A 27,562-nucleotide genomic window follows, 5' to 3' on the forward strand; every position below is an offset into this window, starting at 1 on the left:
TTGTTGCCAAAATCACATTTTTAAAGATGTGAGATGTGAGAAGTGTACTTGGAAGCTTCATTTAAAAAAATTTTTAAAAATACAAAATATTATCATTTTTCTAAAATTCTTTTTGTAAAAGCAGTCACAAGGATGAAAGTTTAACGTGTCCAAAAATCAAAGAAAAATAAACTGTACATTTTTTAAAATAAACCTTTTTAGAAAAAATCCCATTGAAAAGGTGTTAAACTCCATTTGCGATTTATTGAAATACGAAATTTATTTTAAGTTCGTAAAATAACTAAGTGCCTACGTTTCATGACGATGTGAAAATGGAGTGTGTAGAGTAAAATCTCGCTTTCCTATAGCCCCATCATTCCTCAAAATGACGCGATTTCGTCACAAAACATAAAATAAAAAAACATTCTAATTCTAATTTCGAAAAAATCACTTCGAGGTGCACTGGCTCTTCTCTAGATGCACCTATGTACCAAATTTCGTAGCCGTGGGTCTATTAGCTTACGCTCAGTGCGAATGAAAGACACACACAGACTGACTCTTTCTTTTATTATATGTAGAGATAAATAGTCTAAAATTTTGCTTCAGAATTAACTTACTTTGTTCTTCACCTGTGGAATGTTTTAAATTGATATCAGAATTCTTAGGTCCATTTATGCTATAAATTCCATTTACGGGATGAGTTGTATTCTGAAAATATAACAAAGTGTCACTTGCAGAATTCATAAGAATTTTCAGTAACATTTGTAAATCTATGTAAAATTTATATCAGGCACATTTCTTGATTTATTCATTCACAATTATTTCACTCACATCTATAAAAAATTAATAATAAAAGAAATGCTTTAATGTTCACTCAAAATAACATCAAAGAACTACCCCCCCCCCACACACACATTTGGCACTGATTTAAAACTTTTAGTGTTTATTTCCTTGATAATAAACATATTAAGTTCTATGTAGCTGGCTAATAGAGAAACAATTATAAAGTATTTTATTTGTACTGTATAGTTGATGTACAGTACAAACCAAACCTATAACCATACAAATTTGAAAACCTATAACATTTTACACAACATAAATATATGCTTCCTACTTTTAGAGATATATAAATGGTGTTCATTTTATTGATTTATAAATGAAGATAAAATCTGAAGATAGAGTTTTTCACAACATTCCCAACGTCATGGTTGACATCCATGAAATGGCGTAACAAACAGCTTAATATGTGCAAAAGTGCTGCAGCTGACTGGAAAATTTATATGTGATAAAATAATAATAATAAGGATATGGATTATTAAAAATTTTCTTAGGAAACAACATGCGAGTATTATTGTTATTATTAAAGTATGTCGTTTATTTTTTCATTCGCGCTTCAAGAGCTTGGCGAAATTATAGCCGAGATCTTGGTGTAAATCTAAAATCGCCAAATATAGTTGTTTGCCACCATAACAAAGAAGTACCTCTTTTAATAATATTATTAAAGACACAAACTACCCCAATAACATTAATAAAGTTTTGGCCCCCATCAAGTTTCTTAATTTCTTCCTTCTTTTTCAGAATAGTGAAGACTGTTGATATTGAATGGCTGTCAGTCTTTGCCAATTCTGTCACTCGTACACCATGCTTATGTTTATCTACAATTTCTTTCTTAATTTCAATGACCATGGCTTCCTTCTTTTTCTTTGCAGCACTATCTAAGGCAAATATCTTCTTGGAAGGCATCGTGAAATAATTATTTTCACATTAAATATAAAAACAATTAACTCAAAAATGCACAAACACATAGATCAAAGAACACTGAGGGATCTGACAAAAGGATTCCCCGAGTCGAGCCGGATCGGGAAATGGTGCCATGCATACGAACAGCCTGGCTTCTTGCTCATTAGTTGAGTCAATGCTCCTATTTAAAGATGAATTTTTTGCTCACACTTTCTTCGTATCTCAAATTTCTCATATACAGAGGTGCTTGTATCTCGAGGTTCCACTGTAAATGTTTATTAAAAAACATTTGCAATATTGGCAGTTTCTGAATTGCCAATGGCAATCTTATTGCAGATTTGGTAGCACACTGCAAGTGCACTTTACAGATTTTCAAAATAAACCAATTTCTGATTTTTCTAAATTTTCCACAAAGAGTTTAGTGTTTATCTATGTTAGGTCTTTAAATAATCCTTCTGCTACATTTTGATTTCAAAATCAGAAAATTTGTGAAAAATAGAGTTGTTATTCAGATTTTTTCTTCACGTGTAAAGAAAATGAAGCTCAAGATTCAACTATTATTCTTATCTGAAAAATTTAAGAAAGATGATATCCAAAAGCTTTGAGACATTCAAGATTATTCGGTACTCTTCTATTAACGAGACCGGATTTAGAAATGTATGTATGTGTATGCAACCATATGCACATATATGCATAGTTATATGCATACATATATACATATCTGAATCCGGCCCCTGTAACAGAAAAGTGCCAATTATTTAGCAAATGTAGATATCCCTCACATATACTTTTTTACTCTGCTTTGCCTTGCTTTGAGATATTAAAAAAAAAAAAAAAAAAATAATTCTGAAGCATATAACAATTTTCAAGCAAGTTTGTTAACATATTTAAAATTTCTGATTTTTATTGGTACTTTTATTGTTTTGTTTTATTTATTTATTTATTTTTATACATCATCTCTCATTATTTGAAGGGCTCACCAGCGGTCGAGCGGAAAAGTCACTGAACACTGGTAAGTTCGGTCCGAGGTTCGAATACCACGAACGGACTGCCTGCATGGGTGTCTTCGTGGTTTTTCCCATGCGTAATGTGTATATGAGCCAGTTTCCCTTAGAAAGTCCTCCATGAAGGCATCACTTCCCTTAGGCAGATAGCCCTCGAGACTTGGCCATAATTAAATAACCTAACATTATTTGAAGCAAACTATTCCTCTTTATTAATTTACTTTTAATAACATTAACTTATCTTACTTATGGATTTCATATTATTAACAAATTCAACTGGATTATATTAAATTTTATGGATGCATCAGCAACATAATAAAATTCTATCTATTAAATAATTGTTCAAAGAACTTTGTGATAATTATATTTATTTTGAGAAAAGGGATTCAATAACAACAAAATTTAACAATATCAGTAAATTCCCAATTTTTTCTCAGTTTTTTATGATCATCATTACAATTACTGCTGAATCAATCAAAAAATAGTCAATAAGTACAGCATAGCTGCAAAAACACTTCAGGAAAAATACATAAGCACTTTTTTTTTCCCCTAAATATACAAGTTACATCAATTAAAAATAATAGCAAGGAATAGTACAATTCCTGAATACTACTATTTCCTAAATAGAACTTTTATATAAAGTGTTGCGGTATATATAAATAACTAATTTTGCTATAAAATACAATTTTAAAAATTTAATAAATGTATCATCACAAACTGAACATTGATCACATACTTTAGCTATTTGCAAAAGAACTATGGAATGCTTCACTGCCTCAAGAACACTCTGTGGAAGAAATTTAAAATGAATTAAAGAATGGTTTTTAGTCAAAATAGTCACATAAATATGAATCAGAAATTAAATTATTAATTTTTTGGTACTTTTCTGTTAACAGGGTGCCCCTTTATGTCAAATGTAAATGTTAACACTAAATCTAGTTAGAAAGATGACAGCAATTTTAATGATACATAAAGCTTCATGAAAAAAAAAAATCATATATAAATAGAAAAAAAAAAAAAACAGATTTTATAAGAGTATATAATAATTTCAAATACACAAGAGTATAAATAAGTATACACACAAGAGTATAATAAATATAGATGTATATTTATTATATACTCTTGTGTACATAATAAATATACACGAGAGTATAATAAATACACAAGAGTATATAATAATTTCAAATACACAAGTTTTATAATAATTTCAAATTACACAAGATTATAAAACTACCAATTTCGTCTAAAATTGGCAAAAATATCTGCATTTTTCTATGCAATCACTCCCTGTGAATTCAATGAGGTAGGAATATAGATGGTGGCAGGCAATGCCACAGTGATATTTATTTTGCCTTTTTGCACATTGCATTCCATATCAGGATCAAGAATATTATACTTAAGAGTTAATTTCTATGTGTTTAAATCCAGCAGGTGCCAATTCATCTGCTTAAGCAACTGAAATTCAATGAGAGAAAATTCCTGGATTGATGTTCATTCTTCCCACTTAATTCAATGACATCATTGTACAACTATTCAAAAGGCAATATAAACACGGTACCACATTTGGTGTTTTGGCATACACTTCATGATTAAACAGACAGAAAAGTAAAAATATTTTATCCCAAAAATAAAAGTATTTCTTTGCACTAAAAACATTTCTCGTTATACAGCTGTGAGATTCACCAATGCATGAAATTGACAAAATGAGGAACAGAGAAAAAAGTATGCTTTGCATTTTTTCTTCTACCAAAAAATACCATAAAAACTGTAACTTTTTTTTAATCTATTTCTCTCAATAACCTATTACCCTCTTGTCTAATTTTCCAACAAATATTAGCTAAAGGATTATAAGGTATTTCTCCCACCTTCTTGGCGTGCCTTCGTGATTTGCACGCTAGGTGTGTATTTCAGAGGTTAGTGGTTTCTGAATATCTGCACTCCTCAATGAAAAACCACAAACTCACCGGTGACTTTGAAGAGCATTCATAAACTTGTTGGCAAGTTTGGACACAGCAAACTCATTGGCAACTAATTTTTCGCCAAGTTAATGTGCAAAAGGCAACAGGAATTTTAAAACTAATGGAACATTAAGAATACAATACAAAAGTACTGGTAATAAAGCATTTTTTTTTTCAAAAAAAATATTTCTTTTCTTCTACTATCATTCTCCCAATGTATACAGCTCAAAAATGGCAATACAGCTCAAAAATGGCAAACAGAATGGGACAATAGTCCACATGATTTTCTCCCAAAAGTCTGCACCTCACAGCACACTAGATATATCAGTGAACATGGCCCATTCCCCCGAGTACTTCTTCACTCCAGCCATCATGAACACGGACCTTTGCATTTGCGAAGCACAAGGAAGCCCTGACTACTATGTCACGGAATGTCCACAAACCGAAAGGTTCCATATCAGAATGCCTTCCACCAACATCAATCCATTTGGATGGCTTGTATTGAGAACGCCAGCTCTACAACATCATTAACCTGCTAATGTCATCAGGACAGGATATTGTGGGCACAAACTAAGTAAAATCTCTGTCAATTTTCTTCCTGAAATGCTTTCACAGTGTCTGTACGAGCAAATGTATGATATTCTCTACCACCAGAGACAGTGCTAATGAGTGCCACCAATTGCAACAGTAATAAAATAGGTAATTAAGTATTCAAGCTTATATGATTTTATGTATTCAGTATAAGCTATAATACACAGGTATATTATATATATGTATATTATATATATATATATATATATATATACAGTCAAAAGTCATTAATTCGGACACCCATAATCCGGACCTCAAAGCTAAAAACTTTTTGCGCATGCGCCGCGTTGACCATGCGCATAGGCGTTTACGCATGCGCATAAGACCTCTTACTGTTGGAAAATATAGCTTATTTTTAAACCTTTTTATGCATCATCTCTCCTCCTTGAAATGTTTATTTAGTTTAGTCCTTATTTTAATATAATATAGTAGTTACTTCTACTTCTTTTCTTGCTGCCACTGTTTGCATTGAAAATGGACTGTTTCAACCTAATTGAGATGCAAAAACGAAACATGATTTACGTCATCTGAAAAGCCGATTCGTGCCGATAGCTGATTGGTTGCCGTGAGATGACGTCATTCCTACTTCTGCTATAAGTATCTCGCATCGCTCTGGCTCAACCCTTCTAGTTCCTGGTTTCCCGGCTAGTGAGTAAGCGGTTTCCAGCCCCTTCAAGGATGCATGCAGTCCGGTGAAAGAATGCCTTGATTCCGGTTTGATGGTTCCAGATTAAAATTCTTCGAGGCTGTCCTGTGAGTAAATGCCGTGGGCGGCATCCATATTTCTTCAATGAGGGAGGAATTAAAAATACGTGAGCGGCAACGACTCCTTGTGCAAACGAAGTTAGGCCGGTTTTTAAGTGGTTTCACATTTAAATTTTTCAGGTGTTTTCTTGACCATTGTTTATGGACTTATTGAATGGGTAGCCTGCTTTATTTTTAGGCTGCATAGTCACTATTTAGGACATCTTCATTTTTTTTTTTTTTGTTTTTGTTTGTATAGAATGCCAGTGTTTTGGAGTACAGGTAAAAATATTTGATGAATGATGATTATGTTGTGTTTTTCCTAATACTCTAATATTTTTTATGTGTTATAATTTTATTATTTATTTTATGTGTTTTTATTTTTTATTATATTGTTAATAAATTTGTTAAGTTCAAAATCTTTTATTGTCTTCAATGTCTGCACAACATGACTCAGGGAGCTTTTATTGCTACCACTGCTAAATGTTTAATTTCTTTAAACTTTGCTTTAGCATCATTTTGGTTATGGGCCCAGTAGCTCCTGAGTTATTTTTAGTGCAGACTTTTGAAGTTTAAAGTTAATTTAGGACTTCAGAGATTGGGGGCGATTTTTGTTAAAATTCAAATATGGCTACTGTTAGTGTCATGCATAATATTGCTAAACTTGATGCATGTAATTATTTTACATGGTCCAAAGATATGAAGTTTGTCTTGAATGAAAAAAATGCATGGCTTTTGGTCAAAGGTATTGAGAAATGTCCTGATTTGGATGATGTTAAGGGTATTACAAAAGAAATTATTGCCGACTATCAAAATAGAAGTCGATTGGCATTATCGTTAATTTATATGAATGTAAGCCCTGAATATAGAAATTTGATATGTGAAATTGATGACCCGGTAGTGGCATGGAATACCTTTGCCAAATATTTCCAGCCAGATTATCGGTCAAGACATATGTCCCTGTTTTCAGAGTTCTTAAATTGCAAAATCAAGCGAAATGAAAGTATTAGTTTCTTTTCTTCTAGATTAAAACACGTAACTGAACAGTTAGCTGATATTAATCAGGCTGTAAGAGACTTATATATATGTTTCCAGTTTCTTAGGTTTCTTCCAGATAAATTTGATCAAGTAGTTCAGAATATTTTGAGGTGGCCAGATGAAAAGTTCATTTTTAAAAATGTTGAACTTGAAATTCTAGCAGAGGAAACGCGTCTTAATTTAAGAGAGATAGATAGGGAAAACTCCAATAAGACTATAGAAGTACAAAGTACTCACTGTGAACCCAAATTTAAGCAGATTAAAGGGCTCAAGTGTTATAAATGTGGCCTTCCAGGTCATATTCAAAAATACTGTAGAATGAGAGGTAATTTTTCCAGATCACCCTCACCTGCTTCTTCTGTTTCCTCAGCTGTATCTAGTAGTAATAAAACATCTTCTAAGTGTAAGAATAAACCCAAGTTGAGTAAAAGTAATAATTCCCATGCACAGTCCCATTTTATAGCTCAAGCCAATGTTAACAATTTGGAAGAAAATGATGATAGTTGGATCTTTGATACGGCTGCATCTCATCATTTTTGTAAAAATCGTGAATTGTTTGATACTTTTTCTCCTGTGAAAAATGAGAATATGCTAGTAGCTATTGATGGGGTAACTTTTCCAATTCATGGGAAGGGTACTGTTAAAATGAAATTTTGGGATACAGTTATTTTGTTTAAAGATGTGTTATATTCACCTGAACTAAGACGAAATTTAATATCTGGACCTAGGGTGGATATCAATGGAGCAAGATTTTATGGTAAAAATGGGCAAATTAAAGTTACTGATGATGAGAATTCAACTTTGTACAAGGCTAAGTTGATAGGAAGTAACTATCATGTATTCCCGAAAATAATTAAAAAGGGGGGTAAATCTGTAAAATTTGAGGCATCCACAGTTCAGAATAATAATAGTGAATTATGGCATGGTCGGTTTGGTCATATAAATTATGATACTATTGTCAGAACTAGTAAGAGACATTCAGTTCGAGGTCTTCCCATGTTAAAGCACTCACCTAATTTGTTTTGTGAACATTGCCAAATCAATAAGCAATGACGAATCTCTTATAGACCCTTAGAAGGTATTCAAGTAAAGAGACCGCTTGAAAGGGTTTTCTCTGATGTATGGGGACCTATTAACATTCCAGGTAGGAATGGTGAACGTTATTTTGTTTCCTTTATTGACGAATATTCTCGTTATGTGGTAGTGTACCCCATTGTGGAGAAAAGTCAGGTGTTTGAAGTATTTGAAAGGCATATAGCATGTGCGGAAAGATCTTTAAACCTTAAGTTGAAATACTTTAGGACTGACAATGGGCGAGAATATGATAATGATCAATTCAGGTCATATTGTAATAAAAATGGTGTAAAGCACGAATTTACAGATGTCTATACTCCAGAACGGAATGGAGTTTGTGAGAGATTTAATCAGACAGCTCTAAATAATGTACGTGCAATCTTGCACGATAGTGGAATGAGTTCCGAATTTTGGTCAGATGCAGTAATGTATTTTGCATATTCATTTAATAGAATTTGTCATAAGGGCCAAGATAGAACCCCATTCGAATTATACACTAAGTGGAAACCATCAGTACGTCATCTTAAGGCATTTGGAACGATTGCCTATGTGGGAATTCCAAAGGCTAAAAGAAATTCTAAACTTGATCCAAAGGCAATAAAGGGCCGATTAATTGGGTACAGTGTACGAACAAAAGGGTACAAAATTTGGTTGGAAAATGAACAAAAGGGAGTGGAAACCCTAAATGCTACTTTTAAAAAGTCGATTTGAATGCAGAAAAGTGGCAGTGGAGCTGCACTGGGCACCCTACCTGATTTGGAATCTGAAGAAAGGGTAGAGTTCCAATCTACTGACACTCCAGTTGGCTATTTTCCTGAAATAGAGGAAAGAACCGATACCAATGTACCTTCTTCTACAATTGGCACTGACACTCAATCTACATTGAGACAAGTAACTTGGCTTCGTAAACCTGTTCCAAGGCCAGACGGCACTCGTACGAATGTGTATTATTTTGAGAGGGGGTCTAATTAAAGACTACGATCACCAAATGATGTAGAAAGGTATTGCACTGAACATAATATTCAGTATGATCCTACCTTGTTTGATTTCAAGGGAAGCAATACTTATAGTGGTGAAATCGACCCAACTGGTACTCCTTCAACGTCGTATACCCGAGATAGCTGACTAGATGTTTCAATTCCAAACACTTATAACCAAGCAATGAAATCTGCAGAAAAGCTTAAATGGATAGAGGCAATGGAAGAGGAAATGGCCAACATGCGAAAACATAAGGTATGGCATCTTGTTCCACTTCCTAAAAACAAGACTCCACTAGGTTGCAGGTGGATTTTCAACATTAAACGTGACGAATTTGGAAACATTGTTCGTTTTAAAGCTCGTTTAGTGGCTCAGGGTTATCGGCAAATTAAATACGATACCTATGATGAAACCTACTCTCCTGTAGTCAACTTTTCAGTAATAAGGCTCTTTTTCTCCCTTTTAGTTGCACACCTTGGATGGGCAAATATACAATGTGACGTGAAAAGTGCCTATCTCTACGCTCCTTTATCAGAGGAAATTTACATGTCCCAACCTCAGGGTTTTGTGGAGCGAGATAAAGAAACTTTTGTGTGTCGTTTAGATAGAGCCTTGTATGGTTTGCATCAGAGTGGCCAATTATGGTACTACGAGTTGGATAGAACACTATGTAACCTAGGGTTCATCAAGTTTGAGTGGTGTAATTGTGTCTATCGTTTTAAAGATTTTGTCATTCTGTTGGTTTATGTTGATGATATAGTTGTGTTTGGGAAAAGTGAAGTTCAGGCCAAAAGGATATTAAAAGTCCTGAGTTCACATTTTGATTTGAAAATTTTAGGTAAAACAAGAAAGCTTCTGGGTGTGGAATTTGAATATGAGAAAAATAGTGTTTTAATTCATCAGCAATTATATATAGAAGACATAGTTAATCGATTTAAGTCTTTTAAAATACAAATTACTTCCCTTCCAATAGTTAAAGGTGTGAAATACTCAAAGTCTCAAAGTCCCAGTACACAAGAAGAAACGACTGAAATGATGAATTATCCTTATAGAAATGTTTTGGGATGTCTATCGTTTCTTTGCAATCGTACTCGTCCGGATATAGCTTATGCTGTTAATATATTTTCTCAGTTCCAAAGCAATCCTGGTAAGTTTCACTGGGAAGGATTACTTAAACTTTTAGGGTACGTTTCCAATACCAGACAGCACAAACTCAAGCTGGTATGCAAGGAACTGAAGCTCAATATATATTCAGATTCAGATTTTGCTTCAAGCAGGGATGATATGGTGTCTATTGGTGGACAAATAGCTTTGTTGGGAGAATCACCTGTATCTTGGCGTACATTTAAAGAAAGGGGAGTGAGTCTATCAACTATGGAGGCTGAATTTATCTCCATGACTGAATCAGCAAAAGAATTAGTTTGGTTTAAAAACATTTTGGATGAATGCATTTAGTTTAAAATTGCAAGTAACTATGTTTCGAGGCCAATATTGTTTGCTGATAACATGGCTGCTATATGTTTTACAAAATCACCCATTGAAAACTCAAGGACAAAACATATAGATGTGAAACTATTTTTCATTCGTGATCTATTGAACAGGGAAATTTTTGATTTAAAATATGTCCCAAGTAAAGATAATCTGGCTGATCCCATGACAAAACCGCTGACTAAGCATAACCTGGTAAGATTTTGTGGAACAATTTTCTTATGAAATTTGTTTTTGTATGTATTTAAATTAAGAGTTTTGTTAATTTGAAAAATATGTTATAAGTCATATATGATGGATATTAGGTAAATGTAAAATTGTATAGTGTAGAATGTTGTATGAGTGACCAGGGCCCTGGGTAAATGTATTGAGCGTATGATCATATATATGACTTTGTATTGTTTTGTAACATGTTGGACTTTCTTGCTACGGTAAAATTTTTGAATAATGGGATAAGATTTTCCCAAAGAAAAATGTTCTTAAAAATTTCTGAATGAAATTGTGATATTTATTTATTCTTGTTTTGAATTTTGTAAAGATACTGGCATTCGGTTTTTATTTCAGGTCGGAGATGATGATGTGGGGGGCATTTGTTGGAAAATATAGCTTATTTTTAAACCTTTTTATGCATCATCTCTCCTCCTTGAAATGTTTATTTAGTCCTTATTTTAATATAATATAGTAGTTACTTCTATTTCTTTTCTTGCTGCCACTGTTTGCATTGAAAACGGACTGTTTCAACCTAATTGAGATGCAAAAACGAAACATGATTTACGTCATCTGAAAAGCCGATTCGTGCCGATAGCTGATTGGTTGCCGTGAGATGACGTCATTCCTACTTCTGCTATAAGTATCTCGCATCGCTCTGGCTCAACACTTCTAGTTCCTGGTTTCCCGGCTAGTGAGTAAGCGGTTTCCAGCCCCTTCAAGGATGCATGCAGTCCGGTGAAAGAATGCCTTGATTCCGGTTTGATGGTTCCAGATTAAAATTCTTCGAGGCTGTCCTGTGAGTAAATGCCGTGGGCGGCATCCATATTTCTTCAATGAGGGAGGAATTAAAAATACGTGAGCGGCAACGACTCCTTGTGCAAACGAAGTTAGGCCGGTTTTTAAGTGGTTTCACATTTAAATTTTTCAGGTGTTTTCTTGACCATTGTTTATGGACTTATTGAATGGGTAGCCTGCTTTATTTTTAGGCTGCATAGTCACTATTTAGGACATCTTCATTTTTTTTGTTTTTGTTTGTATAGAATGCCAGTGTTTTGTAGTACAGGTAAAAATATTTGATGAATGATGATTATGTTGTGTTTTTCCTAATACTCTAATATTGTTGACATTTATTTTATGTGTTTTTATTTTTTATTATATTGTTAATAAATTTGTTAAGTTCAAAATCTTTTATTGTCTTCAATGTCTGCACAACATGACTCAGGGAGCTTTTATTGCTACCACTGCTAAATGTTTAATTTCTTTAAACTTTGCTTTAGCATCATTTTGGTTATGGGCCCAGTAGCTCCTGAGTTATTTTTAGTGCAGACTTTTGAAGTTTAAAGTTAATTTAGGACTTCAGAGATTGGGGGCGATTTTTGTTAAAATTCAAATATGGCTACTGTTAGTGTCATGCATAATATTGCTAAACTTGATGCATGTAATTATTTTACATGGTCCAAAGATATGAAGTTTGTCTTGAATGAAAAAAATGCATGGCTTTTGGTCAAAGGTATTGAGAAATGTCCTGATTTGGATGATGTTAAGGGTATTACAAAAGAAATTATTGCCGACTATCAAAATAGAAGTCGATTGGCATTATCGTTAATTTATATGAATGTAAGCCCTGAATATAGAAATTTGATATGTGAAATTGATGACCCGGTAGTGGCATGGAATACCTTTGCCAAATATTTCCAGCCAGATTATCGGTCAAGACATATGTCCCTGTTTTCAGAGTTCTTAAATTGCAAAATCAAGCGAAATGAAAGTATTAGTTTCTTTTCTTCTAGATTAAAACACGTAACTGAACAGTTAGCTGATATTAATCAGGCTGTAAGAGACTTATATATATGTTTCCAGTTTCTTAGGTTTCTTCCAGATAAATTTGATCAAGTAGTTCAGAATATTTTGAGGTGGCCAGATGAAAAGTTCATTTTTAAAAATGTTGAACTTGAAATTCTAGCAGAGGAAACGCGTCTTAATTTAAGAGAGATAGATAGGGAAAACTCCAATAAGACTATAGAAGTACAAAGTACTCACTGTGAACCCAAATTTAAGCAGATTAAAGGGCTCAAGTGTTATAAATGTGGCCTTCCAGGTCATATTCAAAAATACTGTAGAATGAGAGGTAATTTTTCCAGATCACCCTCACCTGCTTCTTCTGTTTCCTCAGCTGTATCTAGTAGTAATAAAACATCTTCTAAGTGTAAGAATAAACCCAAGTTGAGTAAAAGTAATAATTCCCATGCACAGTCCCATTTTATAGCTCAAGCCAATGTTAACAATTTGGAAGAAAATGATGATAGTTGGATCTTTGATACGGCTGCATCTCATCATTTTTGTAAAAATCGTGAATTGTTTGATACTTTTTCTCCTGTGAAAAATGAGAATATGCTAGTAGCTATTGATGGGGTAACTTTTCCAATTCATGGGAAGGGTACTGTTAAAATGAAATTTGGGGATACAGTTATTTTGTTTAAAGATGTGTTATATTCACCTGAACTAAGACGAAATTTAATATCTGGACCTAGGGTGGATATCAATGGAGCAAGATTTTATGGTAAAAATGGGCAAATTAAAGTTACTGATGATGAGAATTCAACTTTGTACAAGGCTAAGTTGATAGGAAGTAACTATCATGTATTCCCGAAAATAATTAAAAAGGGGGGTAAATCTGTAAAATTTGAGGCATCCACAGTTCAGAATAATAATAGTGAATTATGGCATGGTCGGTTTGGTCATATAAATTATGATACTATTGTCAGAACTAGTAAGAGACATTCAGTTCGAGGTCTTCCCATGTTAAAGCACTCACCTAATTTGTTTTGTGAACATTGCCAAATCAATAAGCAATGACGAATCTCTTATAGACCCTTAGAAGGTATTCAAGTAAAGAGACCGCTTGAAAGGGTTTTCTCTGATGTATGGGGACCTATTAACATTCCAGGTAGGAATGGTGAACGTTATTTTGTTTCCTTTATTGACGAATATTCTCGTTATGTGGTAGTGTACCCCATTGTGGAGAAAAGTCAGGTGTTTGAAGTATTTGAAAGGCATATAGCATGTGCGGAAAGATCTTTAAACCTTAAGTTGAAATACTTTAGGACTGACAATGGGCGAGAATATGATAATGATCAATTCAGGTCATATTGTAATAAAAATGGTGTAAAGCACGAATTTACAGATGTCTATACTCCAGAACGGAATGGAGTTTGTGAGAGATTTAATCAGACAGCTCTAAATAATGTACGTGCAATCTTGCACGATAGTGGAATGAGTTCCGAATTTTGGTCAGATGCAGTAATGTATTTTGCATATTCATTTAATAGAATTTGTCATAAGGGCCAAGATAGAACCCCATTCGAATTATACACTAAGTGGAAACCATCAGTACGTCATCTTAAGGCATTTGGAATGATTGCCTATGTGGGAATTCCAAAGGCTAAAAGAAATTCTAAACTTGATCCAAAGGCAATAAAGGGCCGATTAATTGGGTACAGTGTACGAACAAAAGGGTACAAAATTTGGTTGGAAAATGAACAAAAGGGAGTGGAAACCCTAAATGCTACTTTTAAAAAGTCGATTTGAATGCAGAAAAGTGGCAGTGGAGCTGCACTGGGCACCCTACCTGATTTGGAATCTGAAGAAAGGGTAGAGTTCCAATCTACTGACACTCCAGTTGGCTATTTTCCTGAAATAGAGGAAAGAACCGATACCAATGTACCTTCTTCTACAATTGGCACTGACACTCAATCTACATTGAGACAAGTAACTTGGCTTCGTAAACCTGTTCCAAGGCCAGACGGCACTCGTACGAATGTGTATTATTTTGAGAGGGGGTCTAATTAAAGACTACGATCACCAAATGATGTAGAAAGGTATTGCACTGAACATAATATTCAGTATGATCCTACCTTGTTTGATTTCAAGGGAAGCAATACTTATAGTGGTGAAATCGACCCAACTGGTACTCCTTCAACGTCGTATACCCGAGATAGCTGACTAGATGTTTCAATTCCAAACACTTATAACCAAGCAATGAAATCTGCAGAAAAGCTTAAATGGATAGAGGCAATGGAAGAGGAAATGGCCAACATGCGAAAACATAAGGTATGGCATCTTGTTCCACTTCCTAAAAACAAGACTCCACTAGGTTGCAGGTGGATTTTCAACATTAAACGTGACGAATTTGGAAACATTGTTCGTTTTAAAGCTCGTTTAGTGGCTCAGGGTTATCGGCAAATTAAATACGATACCTATGATGAAACCTACTCTCCTGTAGTCAACTTTTCAGTAATAAGGCTCTTTTTCTCCCTTTTAGTTGCACACCTTGGATGGGCAAATATACAATGTGACGTGAAAAGTGCCTATCTCTACGCTCCTTTATCAGAGGAAATTTACATGTCCCAACCTCAGGGTTTTGTGGAGCGAGATAAAGAAACTTTTGTGTGTCGTTTAGATAGAGCCTTGTATGGTTTGCATCAGAGTGGCCAATTATGGTACTACGAGTTGGATAGAACACTATGTAACCTAGGGTTCATCAAGTTTGAGTGGTGTAATTGTGTCTATCGTTTTAAAGATTTTGTCATTCTGTTGGTTTATGTTGATGATATAGTTGTGTTTGGGAAAAGTGAAGTTCAGGCCAAAAGGATATTAAAAGTCCTGAGTTCACATTTTGATTTGAAAATTTTAGGTAAAACAAGAAAGCTTCTGGGTGTGGAATTTGAATATGAGAAAAATAGTGTTTTAATTCATCAGCAATTATATATAGAAGACATAGTTAATCAATTTAAGTCTTTTAAAATACAAATTACTTCCCTTCCAATAGTTAAAGGTGTGAAATACTCAAAGTCTCAAAGTCCCAGTACACAAGAAGAAACGACTGAAATGATGAATTATCCTTATAGAAATGTTTTGGGATGTCTATCGTTTCTTTGCAATCGTACTCGTCCGGATATAGCTTATGCTGTTAATATATTTTCTCAGTTCCAAAGCAATCCTGGTAAGTTTCACTGGGAAGGATTACTTAAACTTTTAGGGTACGTTTCCAATACCAGACAGCACAAACTCAAGCTGGTATGCAAGGAACTGAAGCTCAATATATATTCAGATTCAGATTTTGCTTCAAGCAGGGATGATATGGTGTCTATTGGTGGACAAATAGCTTTGTTGGGAGAATCACCTGTATCTTGGCGTACATTTAAAGAAAGGGGAGTGAGTCTATCAACTATGGAGGCTGAATTTATCTCCATGACTGAATCAGCAAAAGAATTAGTTTGGTTTAAAAACATTTTGGATGAATGCATTTAGTTTAAAATTGCAAGTAACTATGTTTCGAGGCCAATATTGTTTGCTGATAACATGGCTGCTATATGTTTTACAAAATCACCCATTGAAAACTCAAGGACAAAACATATAGATGTGAAACTATTTTTCATTCGTGATCTATTGAACAGGGAAATTTTTGATTTAAAATATGTCCCAAGTAAAGATAATCTGGCTGATCCCATGACAAAACCGCTGACTAAGCATAACCTGGTAAGATTTTGTGGAACAATTTTCTTATGAAATTTGTTTTTGTATGTATTTAAATTAAGAGTTTTGTTAATTTGAAAAATATGTTATAAGTCATATATGATGGATATTAGGTAAATGTAAAATTGTATAGTGTAGAATGTTGTATGAGTGACCAGGGCCCTGGGTAAATGTATTGAGCGTATGATCATATATATGACTTTGTATTGTTTTGTAACATGTTGGACTTTCTTGCTACGGTAAAATTTTTGAATAATGGGATAAGATTTTCCCAAAGAAAAATGTTCTTAAAAATTTCTGAATGAAATTGTGATATTTATTTATTCTTGTTTTGAATTTTGTAAAGATACTGGCATTCGGTTTTTATTTCAGGTCGGAGATGATGATGTGGGGGGCATTTGTTGGAAAATATAGCTTATTTTTAAACCTTTTTATGCATCATCTCTCCTCCTTGAAATGTTTATTTAGTCCTTATTTTAATATAATATAGTAGTTACTTCTATTTCTTTTCTTGCTGCCACTGTTTGCATTGAAAACGGACTGTTTCAACCTAATTGAGATGCAAAAACGAAACATGATTTACGTCATCTGAAAAGCCGATTCGTGCCGATAGCTGATTGGTTGCCGTGAGATGACGTCATTCCTACTTCTGCTATAAGTATCTCGCATCGCTCTGGCTCAACACTTCTAGTTCCTGGTTTCCCGGCTAGTGAGTAAGCGGTTTCCAGCCCCTTCAAGGATGCATGCAGTCCGGTGAAAGAATGCCTTGATTCCGGTTTGATGGTTCCAGATTAAAATTCTTCGAGGCTGTCCTGTGAGTAAATGCCGTGGGCGGCATCCATATTTCTTCAATGAGGGAGGAATTAAAAATACGTGAGCGGCAACGACTCCTTGTGCAAACGAAGTTAGGCCGGTTTTTAAGTGGTTTCACATTTAAATTTTTCAGGTGTTTTCTTGACCATTGTTTATGGACTTATTGAATGGGTAGCCTGCTTTATTTTTAGGCTGCATAGTCACTATTTAGGACATCTTCATTTTTTTTTTTTTGTTTTTGTTTGTATAGAATGCCAGTGTTTTGGAGTACAGGTAAAAATATTTGATGAATGATGATTATGTTGTGTTTTTCCTAATACTCTAATATTTTTTATGTGTTATAATTTTATTATTTATTTTATGTGTTTTTATTTTTTATTATATTGTTAATAAATTTGTTAAGTTCAAAATCTTTTATTGTCTTCAATGTCTGCACAACATGACTCAGGGAGCTTTTATTGCTACCACTGCTAAATGTTTAATTTCTTTAAACTTTAAACTTTGCTTTAGCATCACTTACGACTGCGCATTTGCGTGTGCGCAAGTGCAGAATACGTTTTCGCGTGTGCGTTTTATGTATAACGAACGGTATAAGCTTAAATTATCTAATTATCTATTTCAGTTAATGTTGATGATTGCGTTGTTCCTTAATTTTCGAATTGGATCCGGCTTATTATTTTTTGCAGACTGTAAGAGCAATACTATAAAAGTAAACTTGAACTTTCGATTATGTCAAATAGAATTTCCGAATCTGGAGCTCCCAAAGGATCGTACAAAACGAAAGTATGTTTCGATGTCCATCAAACAAAAAGTGGAATTGCTGCAAAAAATGGATAAAGACATGAAGAATGTGACAGAGAGGTTAGTGAAAACGAAAAAATTTCGATTGACAAGTTAGTCGGTATTCTCGGCACGGCAATTAACAGGACTTGAACAGCGGAACTTTCTAACTGAACAAAAAATTATGTCTGTTTATAGAATTAAAGAGAAAGTATTATCACATAAAAGGAAGCAACTTAAACAACTTACATTGAAAGAAATGTTTAATAAAGTAAACAAATAAATATTAAGCTTTTTTTTTTTTTTTTTTGTAAATTTTGATACCCTTTAGATCATAATTGTTCTTTATTTCATAAATTACGGTTTCATATTTTTAATTTTATAATTTCTGCATGCCATCTTACGCGATTTAAACTGATGATCTATAATCCGGAAAAATCGATAATCCGGAATCGCCGAAGTTCCAACTAGTCCGGATTAACGACTTTTGACTGTATATATATAAGTGTCAACACTTGCTTTGCACAAGCCTTAACGTTGCAATGACATTGCTTCTCAGTTTTTAAATAAAGTGCCATTTCGTGGCCGTTAACACATTTTTTTAGACCAGTAAGATTCCATAACTTTGGAAATATCCAACAGCATGCTCTTCTGTAGTAGGCAGGTCCCAAATTTTAAGAAGTTTTTTTTTTTTTTTTTTTTTTTCGGAAATGTGTGATAGACAAAAGAAAAAGGAGTCTTTACTCAAGAATAATTACTAACACCTGTAATCAAAGTTACACCAAACCCAGCATGTTTGAAGACTTTTCCATTTTTGGCAAAAAATCGCATATTCAAGTACTCATATAATGAATGTATATAGGATAATGTAATCAACTAATCAAGTGTCTCTATTGCAATTAAGTATTCAAGTATATAACTAGTATTCAAGTGTACAATTAGTACTCATATAATAATCATGCATCTATTATAGCAACACATGTAGGTACTCAAATAACACAAATTCTCAAATAATGAATGTAAACAGTTTAATGTATTCAAGTGTCTTAACATCAAGTACATAACCAATGTATCCATGTAACTTAATCATGCATCCAGTGTATTAATGTATCTAATTGACAGATCATATTTAATGTAGTACTACAAGTATTTGATGCACTTAAAAATTATTATTATTTAGTATTTGATGTATGAAAGAATTATGGCAACGTGCACCAAAGAGCATCACCAATGCATTCTAACAGCTAATGCATTCATGTAACATCATCCAGATCCCAGTTTGTTCACGCGACTTCAACAACAAACAAATGCATTCCCAAGGCAGGCCTCCTGGGTCTCGGGAGCTGCCGGTTTAAGATAGTGGAGGGCGTGGGACATATACCTGCTTTACCATTGTTAGACACCAAGTGCCCCCATACTCTGCCACCTGTATACAGCAATCTGTTTTCACTTAAAAAAAATCAGATAATTGCACAAACTTGCACTGTACAGCAACTAAAACAGACATGTGCTAAACACATATCTAGGTTGTAATATAAATACCTTTTGATGATGTGGGTTGCCACATAACTGCTTTGCAACATATAGCTTTGCCTCTCAATTCTTTTTTGCGAATTTTCAGCGAGGTTATGGATAATTAGAAAGTACTAGCATTTACAATGTACATTCAGCTGTGCTTCATTTATATATTGGCGCAAATCGTGCCAAAAAAATTTACTAAATGCAAGAAAAAAACATTCTATTCTGATTTTAATTTCAAATTTATTATATTATCATTTATTTATATTTAATTTTTCATTAAACATTTCCATTTTTTTTTAATTAAGAAGATATACCGTAAAAGCAATTATTTTCACTAAAATCGGAGTGCAATCAAAAATGAAATACTAGTAGTAAAACCCTCGAACCACATTCCTTTTCAAATCGACACTCGCTTTGCACAAGCCTTAACGTTGCAACGCCATTGCTTATCATTTTTTAAATAAAGTGCCATTTCATGGCCATTAACACATTTTTCTTAGGCCAGTAAGATTCCATAACTTTGGAAATATGCAACAGCATGCTCTTCTGCAGTAGGCAGGTCCCAAATTTTAATAGGTTTTTTTTTTTTTTTTTTTTTCCCCGGAAATGTGTGATAGACAAAAAAAAAAGGAGTCTTTACTTAAGAATAATTACTAACACCTGTAATCAAAGCTACACCAAACCCAGCGTGTTTGAAGACTTTTCCATTTTTGGCGAAAAATCGCATAGTTTGGCTTCTTTTCTTTAATAGGCTAAAATGGTCGACGGGATTTTCCATAAGTACCCAAATAAATATACAGCAATCAGACTGGCATGGAGAAGACAAGAAAAGAAGAAGGTGACAAACTAATCTCAAGCTAGAATTGGCATCATTTCAACTCAATGGAATTCATACCTTAAAGTTATATATTTTATACTAATTTATAACTAACATAAAAATACCAAAACAAATACACAATTCTCAATAAAATATAAATTTTGCTTAATTATGACGTAAGTATAACTTACATTGGCACTATCCTTTATAGAATTAAGATGATTACGATCTGCCTCTGAAGAACATTGACTTATTACATTGTCCAGCTCCTAGCAGTAAAATACGACGGTTAAGAATAATAAAACCTAAATATTTCAATATAAGATCTACATATTTTCAGCAAAAATGCACTGAATCTGATAAACAGAAATCAAAATAAAAGGAAAAGAATGTCAAGAAATTAAAATAGATTAAAAAAAAAGATTTATACATTATTTATTGACTAAAATAACATGCAAGAATGCAATCAACATTCTTGAATGACAAGACAATATTCTTGCATAAGAGACAAGAATATAGAATTGACAAAATATAATATAAATGGATAAATGACATAAATGGATATATATTTTAGAAGTCTAATAAGAAAAATCAGCATTATATTTGCAAATTTTCCAGTAAAAAAAAGTTGCATGATTAATACATTTTCCACTGGAAAATTTGTTAACAACATTGATTTTTGTTGCTTCTAAAATAATAATTTTTCAGCGTGTTATTTTAACCTAAATTACATAGATATTTGTTTCGTGCATGAAAATTTACTAATTATAATTAAATATTACTGAATGCAAAAATATAATTTTGTTTAAATACAACTGGAGAGAAAAATACAGAAATTAAAATAAATAACTATCATTAACAGAAGGCTAATATAAGAACCTGTCAATCAAACATAAAAGTTGCAATTCAACATACTTCAGATTTTTTTTTCATAATAAATTTACACTTAATAAAAAATGAATCATACAATGCAAAGAGCTGAGGTATCTTTGTGATTTTTAATAATTTGGAAGATTTTTTTTAATCTTCTTTTTAATAATAAAAAACAGCAAAGAATTACCCTGGAAACTTAGTAAGCAAGAATTATCCTAACCGACTGTTTAAAGCAACAATCTGACAAATAATATATTATCAAGAAGATACTCTTGACAGTAAATGACTAAGAATGACCAAAAATAAGCAAATAATTAGGCATATCGATATTACATAAACATGTAAGTGCTATTAGAATGACTTTATGTATAGAATATGGAAAAGCCATAATTTCAAAATGAAAAATAAAACTTAATGCTATGCATTTCCTTCTTTATACATGAAAAATTGGAGACTAATAAAATTAGTTACAAACAGTGAGAAACTAACCAAAATCTGATCAATCAGCATCTGAAGATATGCATCTGCTTCAGTTAGTTTCTTATCAAAATCTTGTAGAGAACTAGAAATACACAGTTCTTCCCATCTCTACAGAAAAAAACAGACATTTTAAAATAAAAAGAAATTTTTAGTAATTATTTTCCTTTCCAAAAACACGATTAATACATTTGATTTCTAAAAGAGCTTATATTACAACAGAAACAGAAATTAAAATAAAAATAATCATGTTTATTATTAACAGTATTAAGCAATGTTAGTTGTTTTTGTTAGCAATTCTGGTGATACTCTGAACAACTAGGAGACAGTCTACTTTTCTCTCAAATAAACCATTACCAACTTTAATGATGTATCTATATTTATTTATAGTCTTCCACTCTTCTTCTTCCATTTTAAAACAATATTTCTAACAGAGTTATTTGGAGGCCTGGTGGTGTAGTGACTAGTGCATCGCACAGCAGCACCACAGGTCCGGGATTCGATGTCAGGCTGGCCAAGGTTGACTCATCCTTTCACCCCTTCAGTGGGTCGATGAAATGAGTACCAAGTTCGCTTGGGGACTAAACATCAGGGGTCCTGCAACAAGTTGGCCACTTGTTCAGACAAGATGCTAGAGCACTCTGGAGCACACAGTCTAGAAAGCAGATATCAGGACACTGCTGACCATGACTCTCTAAGGGCTGTTTGTGCCACTGAATTTAGTTTAGATAGTTCCTTGAATTAATTTTGATTTAAATGGCATATCAAATTTTTAGTAAACTTTTACTAGGACAAAAAGTAGACAATGCAAATAATAGAAGAATAAACATAACTAGGATTTAAGAAACTAAGTTATGCATGGTGCTAAAGGGAAAAAACTTTTTATAAAACTTGAAAAAAATGACAATGAGTTCAAATTTGCATAAAAAAATTTTTTTTTTAAATTTTTACATTTTTTTTTTTTTTTATGTGCACTTATTGGAGAATCAGTTCATCTAGCAGATATCTATTATCACTGATGTTATTCTGTATGCATTTTCTTAAATTATTTTCCCTAGATACTTTTGTTTTACACTGATGGCTTATTGCAGTAGGTTTCCATCATTTTAAAACAAGCAAACTAAATTTTTTTAACAAAGCCTGGTTAATTGAGAGTTAGCTGTATATTACACTTACAACATCCACTTCAAGAGCTCAAATAATGATAAAATTCATTTTTAATTCCAATTCAACTCCAATTCTCCTTCGTAAATTTCTTTTATATATATATATATATATATATACATTCTTTCTTACTAAAAATTAATAATCATAATAGTTTAGCATCATGTCTAATTTATTCTTCTATGTCTCTGAATTAGCCTGTTAAGATATCATTTATTGATATTTTTCATAAAATTGATGAGCTCAAAAATGTAATGAAAAGAATTTACTGATTGTTTATGAATTTACAGACTTATTTAACAAAATTTTAATAAACTTGCATGTTAAATAGTATTTTAAAAATTATATTCAAGTACCTACATTTATAATACAATAATAAAAAATCACATTTAAAATTTCTTTCCAAGACACACACAAAAAATATAATACACACTGCTTGGAAGGTATAACTATGTGTATGTCGCAGAATCGTGTCTTCTAACGCATGAATCCATTTATCTCTTTCTTCAGTATCTCTTGCTGCAAAAGAAATAAGGAATTCTCATTTTTAATTAAAATTTACAGTATTTAAAATTATTTTACTGCAGTATACATATACCTTGAAAGTGAAATGTCTTTTCATCAACGGTAATTGTAAATGTACTATCATCTTCATCATCAATACCAATAATTGCCCCCTGTTTAAGAAAAAAAAAATTGTTACATAAGGCAAAATAAAATTACATTTCTATATGTACTTACTAAAATGATGATTTTTTTTTATTTTTTCAGTATGATTTTAAAAAAAAAATCTTTTCTTTTTAATACTTGCTTTGGTCAGATGAATATTTTACATCCTTTTATTCTATCACAAAGAGTTAAAAAATTAAAAAAGAAAAAATATCAGATTAATCATAGAAAGTAAAATTTGTAAATGTTTTAATACTTAGTTTTAAAAATTATGTTACATTGCCAATGAATAATAAAACACAAAACATTTTCTACTTTTACGACACAAAAATTAATAATCACAACAGACTTCCCATACTACTTAAATCAAGGATCCCCAACCTATTAGTCCCTAAGAGCATATTCTGGAATATTTGTTGGACGGCGGGCACCATTTACTTTTTCAAGGTTAATTTATAGTTGGATAGGGTTAATACAAAGAGAGATCATAAAAAAGGAGATCAGTTGCATTTCGCTTTGCGCTGATATCTGTGTTGGATGCAATTTCTATTTCATTAACAATACTGCCATGTTCATTTCATGTATACACACATTGTGCTTGGGTCCAAATAAACCCAATGTTTCTTATTTCTATTATTGACTATATTTTTATTTTATTTTTTTACAAAATCAACGCAACAATTTCTTTTCTTCTTTAAGAAAGTATCTGACATAAAACACAGTATTTTTAGGCATACTTATCAATATTTAATTCAAAAAATATGTGCAAAAATATCAGAAACTTCCATTTTTCACACACGTACAAAAAAAAAAAAAAAAAAAAAAAAAAAATTCAGTTTTAACTATAAAAATTTTATTACATTTAGCAGACATCTTTGGTATTATAAAATAATAACATTAATTTAAATAAAAAATGCATATACTATTCATTTTCATTTTTGTGCCATACATATAAACAAAATTACCTGATTTATGACTATATTTCCAGTGTAGTAAAATATTCCTCACTGAGTAACTGTAGAAATGCATTTCATACATACTTATTCAAGTGAGACTTACATATGTATTTACCACACATCATACATACATTTTAAAATTTATTGTCTGATGCACAGAGATAACAATGACCTCTCTTTCTCTTTGTGCTCGCAGAGCTCTATGTTATGGCAGTAGAATTTCCATAAGATTTAAGTCTTCTGACTGCCCTTGCACGTTTTCCACTAATTCAGCTGCAGCTCCTTGTCGTGGGAGCACATCTCTTCTACAGATATAGTGTTTTATTAACACCATGCCTAAAGCTTCAATGAAAACTCGTCTTCAGTGTGATTTTTGATTCCGATTAGGATTTATTGCCAAGAATAGTCCGTAGGCATTTACAGCTGAAATATCAAGAATATTTGAAAATACGATTGGCCACCTATTAGTTTTTCTTCTGATGATGATGATGTCGTGTCTATGACAAAGTGCAATTATATAGCTCCAAAGCTGTCAAAGACAGCTTTTGTAACCTCGGCAGCTCTATCAGTATAAAGTAGGTCCACTGGGTCTTCAATGCCGATGTTAAACAGTCTGGCCTGAATTGCTGGGCAGATGAAGATGTGATGGCGAGACAGTGGGATGTCATCTGGGCAATGAGGACAAATGTTGTGTAACTACGCTGTCCGTCTGCAGAAATCCTCATCCCTTTTAAGTGATTTGTCTTAAGTCTGGTTATGATAGTTGATATGGCTCTGTCACAGTTCAATTCCGGGATGGAGTTTCCTTTAACTTGACGGATTAGTCTTTGGCTGGCAACTGCATTGGCATAAACGAGGGTTGGGCAGTTGGATGTCTGAGGAGAATCACGGGATGCTTTTGCAAGCTCATCGGCCTTCTCATTACCAAAAATATTTACATGAGCTGGTATCCATTGTAAGATGCAGGATCTTTGGGCAGCAATGATTTTGTTTGTGAGCTCAATGATCTGATGACTGAGTTGACATTTGCCCTTCTGGATCGCTTGCAATGCTGATCTGCAGTCAGAGAAGATGATGATGCCCTTGGAACTCTGGTCTTCTTTAGAGAGCTAAATCTCCAGAGCACTTTTGATGGCGACGAGCTCGCATGTACAGTTGGACGCGATTTTCCCAACATTCTGCACTCTGTCTGGTCCGATGAAAAAGACTCCCACTCCTCCTCTGTTCAGATTGGAGTAGGAAGAGCCGTCTGTGTAGGCGATCGTCAGATCTTGAGTTAAGGTCGTGAGTTCCTCAATGGTATGGTCACCCTTTTCTTTGATTATTGCAGTGGGATCTTTCTTGGTACAAGGCTGTAAGAGATTTAAATAAATTTTTGTTTGGGTAAGAGGGCACAGAAGGTTGTAAGGCTCTTTGGAAATTTTGAGAGTCTCATATTTGAGGTTGATGTCATTTCTGATATCTTGGTCATGTTGGAGGGTTGAGGATGTCATCTGGGTTTTTCTTTTACAAATATAGTATGAAATCTTTTTATCTAAGATGTCTACAGCACCTTTAGCAGAATTATAAATAAGAATTGTTTGTGGTTTTTCTGAAGTGTCAACTTTTTTTTTCAGAGTGTAGTGTGCTTTGAACAATGACTCATTTGTTTCTTTTGGGTATGTAAGATGCAAGCATAGAGTCATTTGTGAACACAAATGCACATAACAAACTTCTTTCTTTCTAGTTTGGAGCAATTCAAGGGGAATGGAAGGTTTGTTTCTTCTTATTATTTCAATCATAGCAATATTCCTTTGACTATCCAAGTGTCTATCCAAGATCCTAAACATCTATCCAAGTGTATATGAGGAAAAGAAGTTGTCAAGTGTTATATTATGTCCCTTGAAATCATAAGCCAAATCAAGAACTACCTTAAGACCTGATCTTCCTCACGTAACTGGTTTCTTGGCTTTCCAAAGTATCTTCGAATATTCCACATGCAACTTGTTTCATTGTCGCATAGAATCCAAAATTTTATGCCATATTTTTCTTGTTTTTTTAATTGAATGGACAGTTTTCTTTGAACAAAACTAACTGTACATCAGCTGTAAGATGCATGGAATTAAAAGAGAAAAGATTTGAGGGCAATACCCCTTTTTTGGAATAATGTTATTGAATTTTCCACTGTTTCTAAGTGCAAGTCTTGACTTTCTGTCACCACTATGTTCACAGAAAAAATACTTAAACATGAAACAATAATGAACAATTATTAATTAACAAATATATTTTCGGTTTACAAATATGTGTATTTTTCATATTACAAAGAGGAAATTGTGTTTTTTTTTTTTTTTTTTTTTTTAATCTGTGCATTTTAGCATTAGCGTCGAAAAGGACCCTAACATAGTTTACAGACACTTTTTTTTGACAAGTAGGATGATTAGATACTGTGTAGATGACCGAGAAGACCGTAGTGGCTTGAAGGTGGCAGAGTGGAAATCATGATGATGCAATTTAGCTCAACGTATCTTGAAAGATCACAATCTTTATTTTTTTTTACGCATATCAAATCATCCTTTTTCAGATAAAATGTTTCCTAATTATACTTGAATACAGTAAGTTGCATTTTGAAGTATGACGTTGTTTTAAGCAAGTAAGCGGCAGCAGCATATATAAAAAGCATCTTGCCAGCAGGAGAGCATATGCGGAAAAGGGAAAAGTATCATAGCACGTCAGAGGAAGAAGGGTGGGAGCTGGAAAAGTTCAGTTCAGAGTTTTGGTTTACAATTAATTTGATTGGACAAGAGGCATCTGCATTAAAACATTACGTAAGATAGAAAAATCTGGAACCTGTGAGAAGAGATGAATTTAGGGGCAGATTACCAAATTTAGAATGTTAATTTTGAGGTTGCCAATTATTTTTTTGAAACAGCTATCATATTTTGTTATATCTTACATATCTAAGCTGTTAAAAGTTCCACTGTTTTCGTCTACATATTTTAAAATCATTACATATATATATTAAGTTTATATATCCAATTTTTCTAATATACATATTTTGATACAAAATCAGGTACATATGTATTATCCCATCGACCATGAAAGTTGGTGAAGGTTCCGCTACAGTTGTGTCAATCATTCCTGCAGAATTCTGAACTGCACTTCATTTGCAATTCT

General features: G+C 33.0%; 1 protein-coding gene across 3 annotated transcripts in view; it reads right to left on the minus strand.

Moving 5' to 3' along the window:
* The window catches only part of LOC118193912 (oxysterol-binding protein-related protein 9), a 106,016-nt gene that overhangs the window by 61,142 nt on the left and 17,312 nt on the right, over positions 1 to 27,562 (minus strand). For all 3 annotated transcript variants that reach the window (XR_015039905.1, XM_085812219.1, XM_085812220.1), the window contains exons 3-8: positions 23,383 to 23,461; positions 23,218 to 23,303; positions 21,633 to 21,731; positions 20,462 to 20,539; positions 3,460 to 3,510; positions 597 to 687 (exon numbers count right to left, since the gene is read on the minus strand). Coding sequence is in view for 2 of the 3 variants with exons in the window: in XM_085812219.1 (XP_085668345.1) it covers positions 597 to 687; positions 3,460 to 3,510; positions 20,462 to 20,539; positions 21,633 to 21,731; positions 23,218 to 23,303; positions 23,383 to 23,461 (484 nt within the window). In the remaining variant the exon portion in view is untranslated. The remainder of the gene's footprint in view (positions 1 to 596; positions 688 to 3,459; positions 3,511 to 20,461; positions 20,540 to 21,632; positions 21,732 to 23,217; positions 23,304 to 23,382; positions 23,462 to 27,562) is intronic.

The sequence above is a fragment of the Stegodyphus dumicola genome, chromosome 2, assembly GCF_044657685.1.
Source record: "Stegodyphus dumicola isolate Sdum_Otavi_A_Nest chromosome 2, ASM4465768v1".
Lineage (NCBI taxonomy): Eukaryota > Metazoa > Arthropoda > Arachnida > Araneae > Eresidae > Stegodyphus > Stegodyphus dumicola.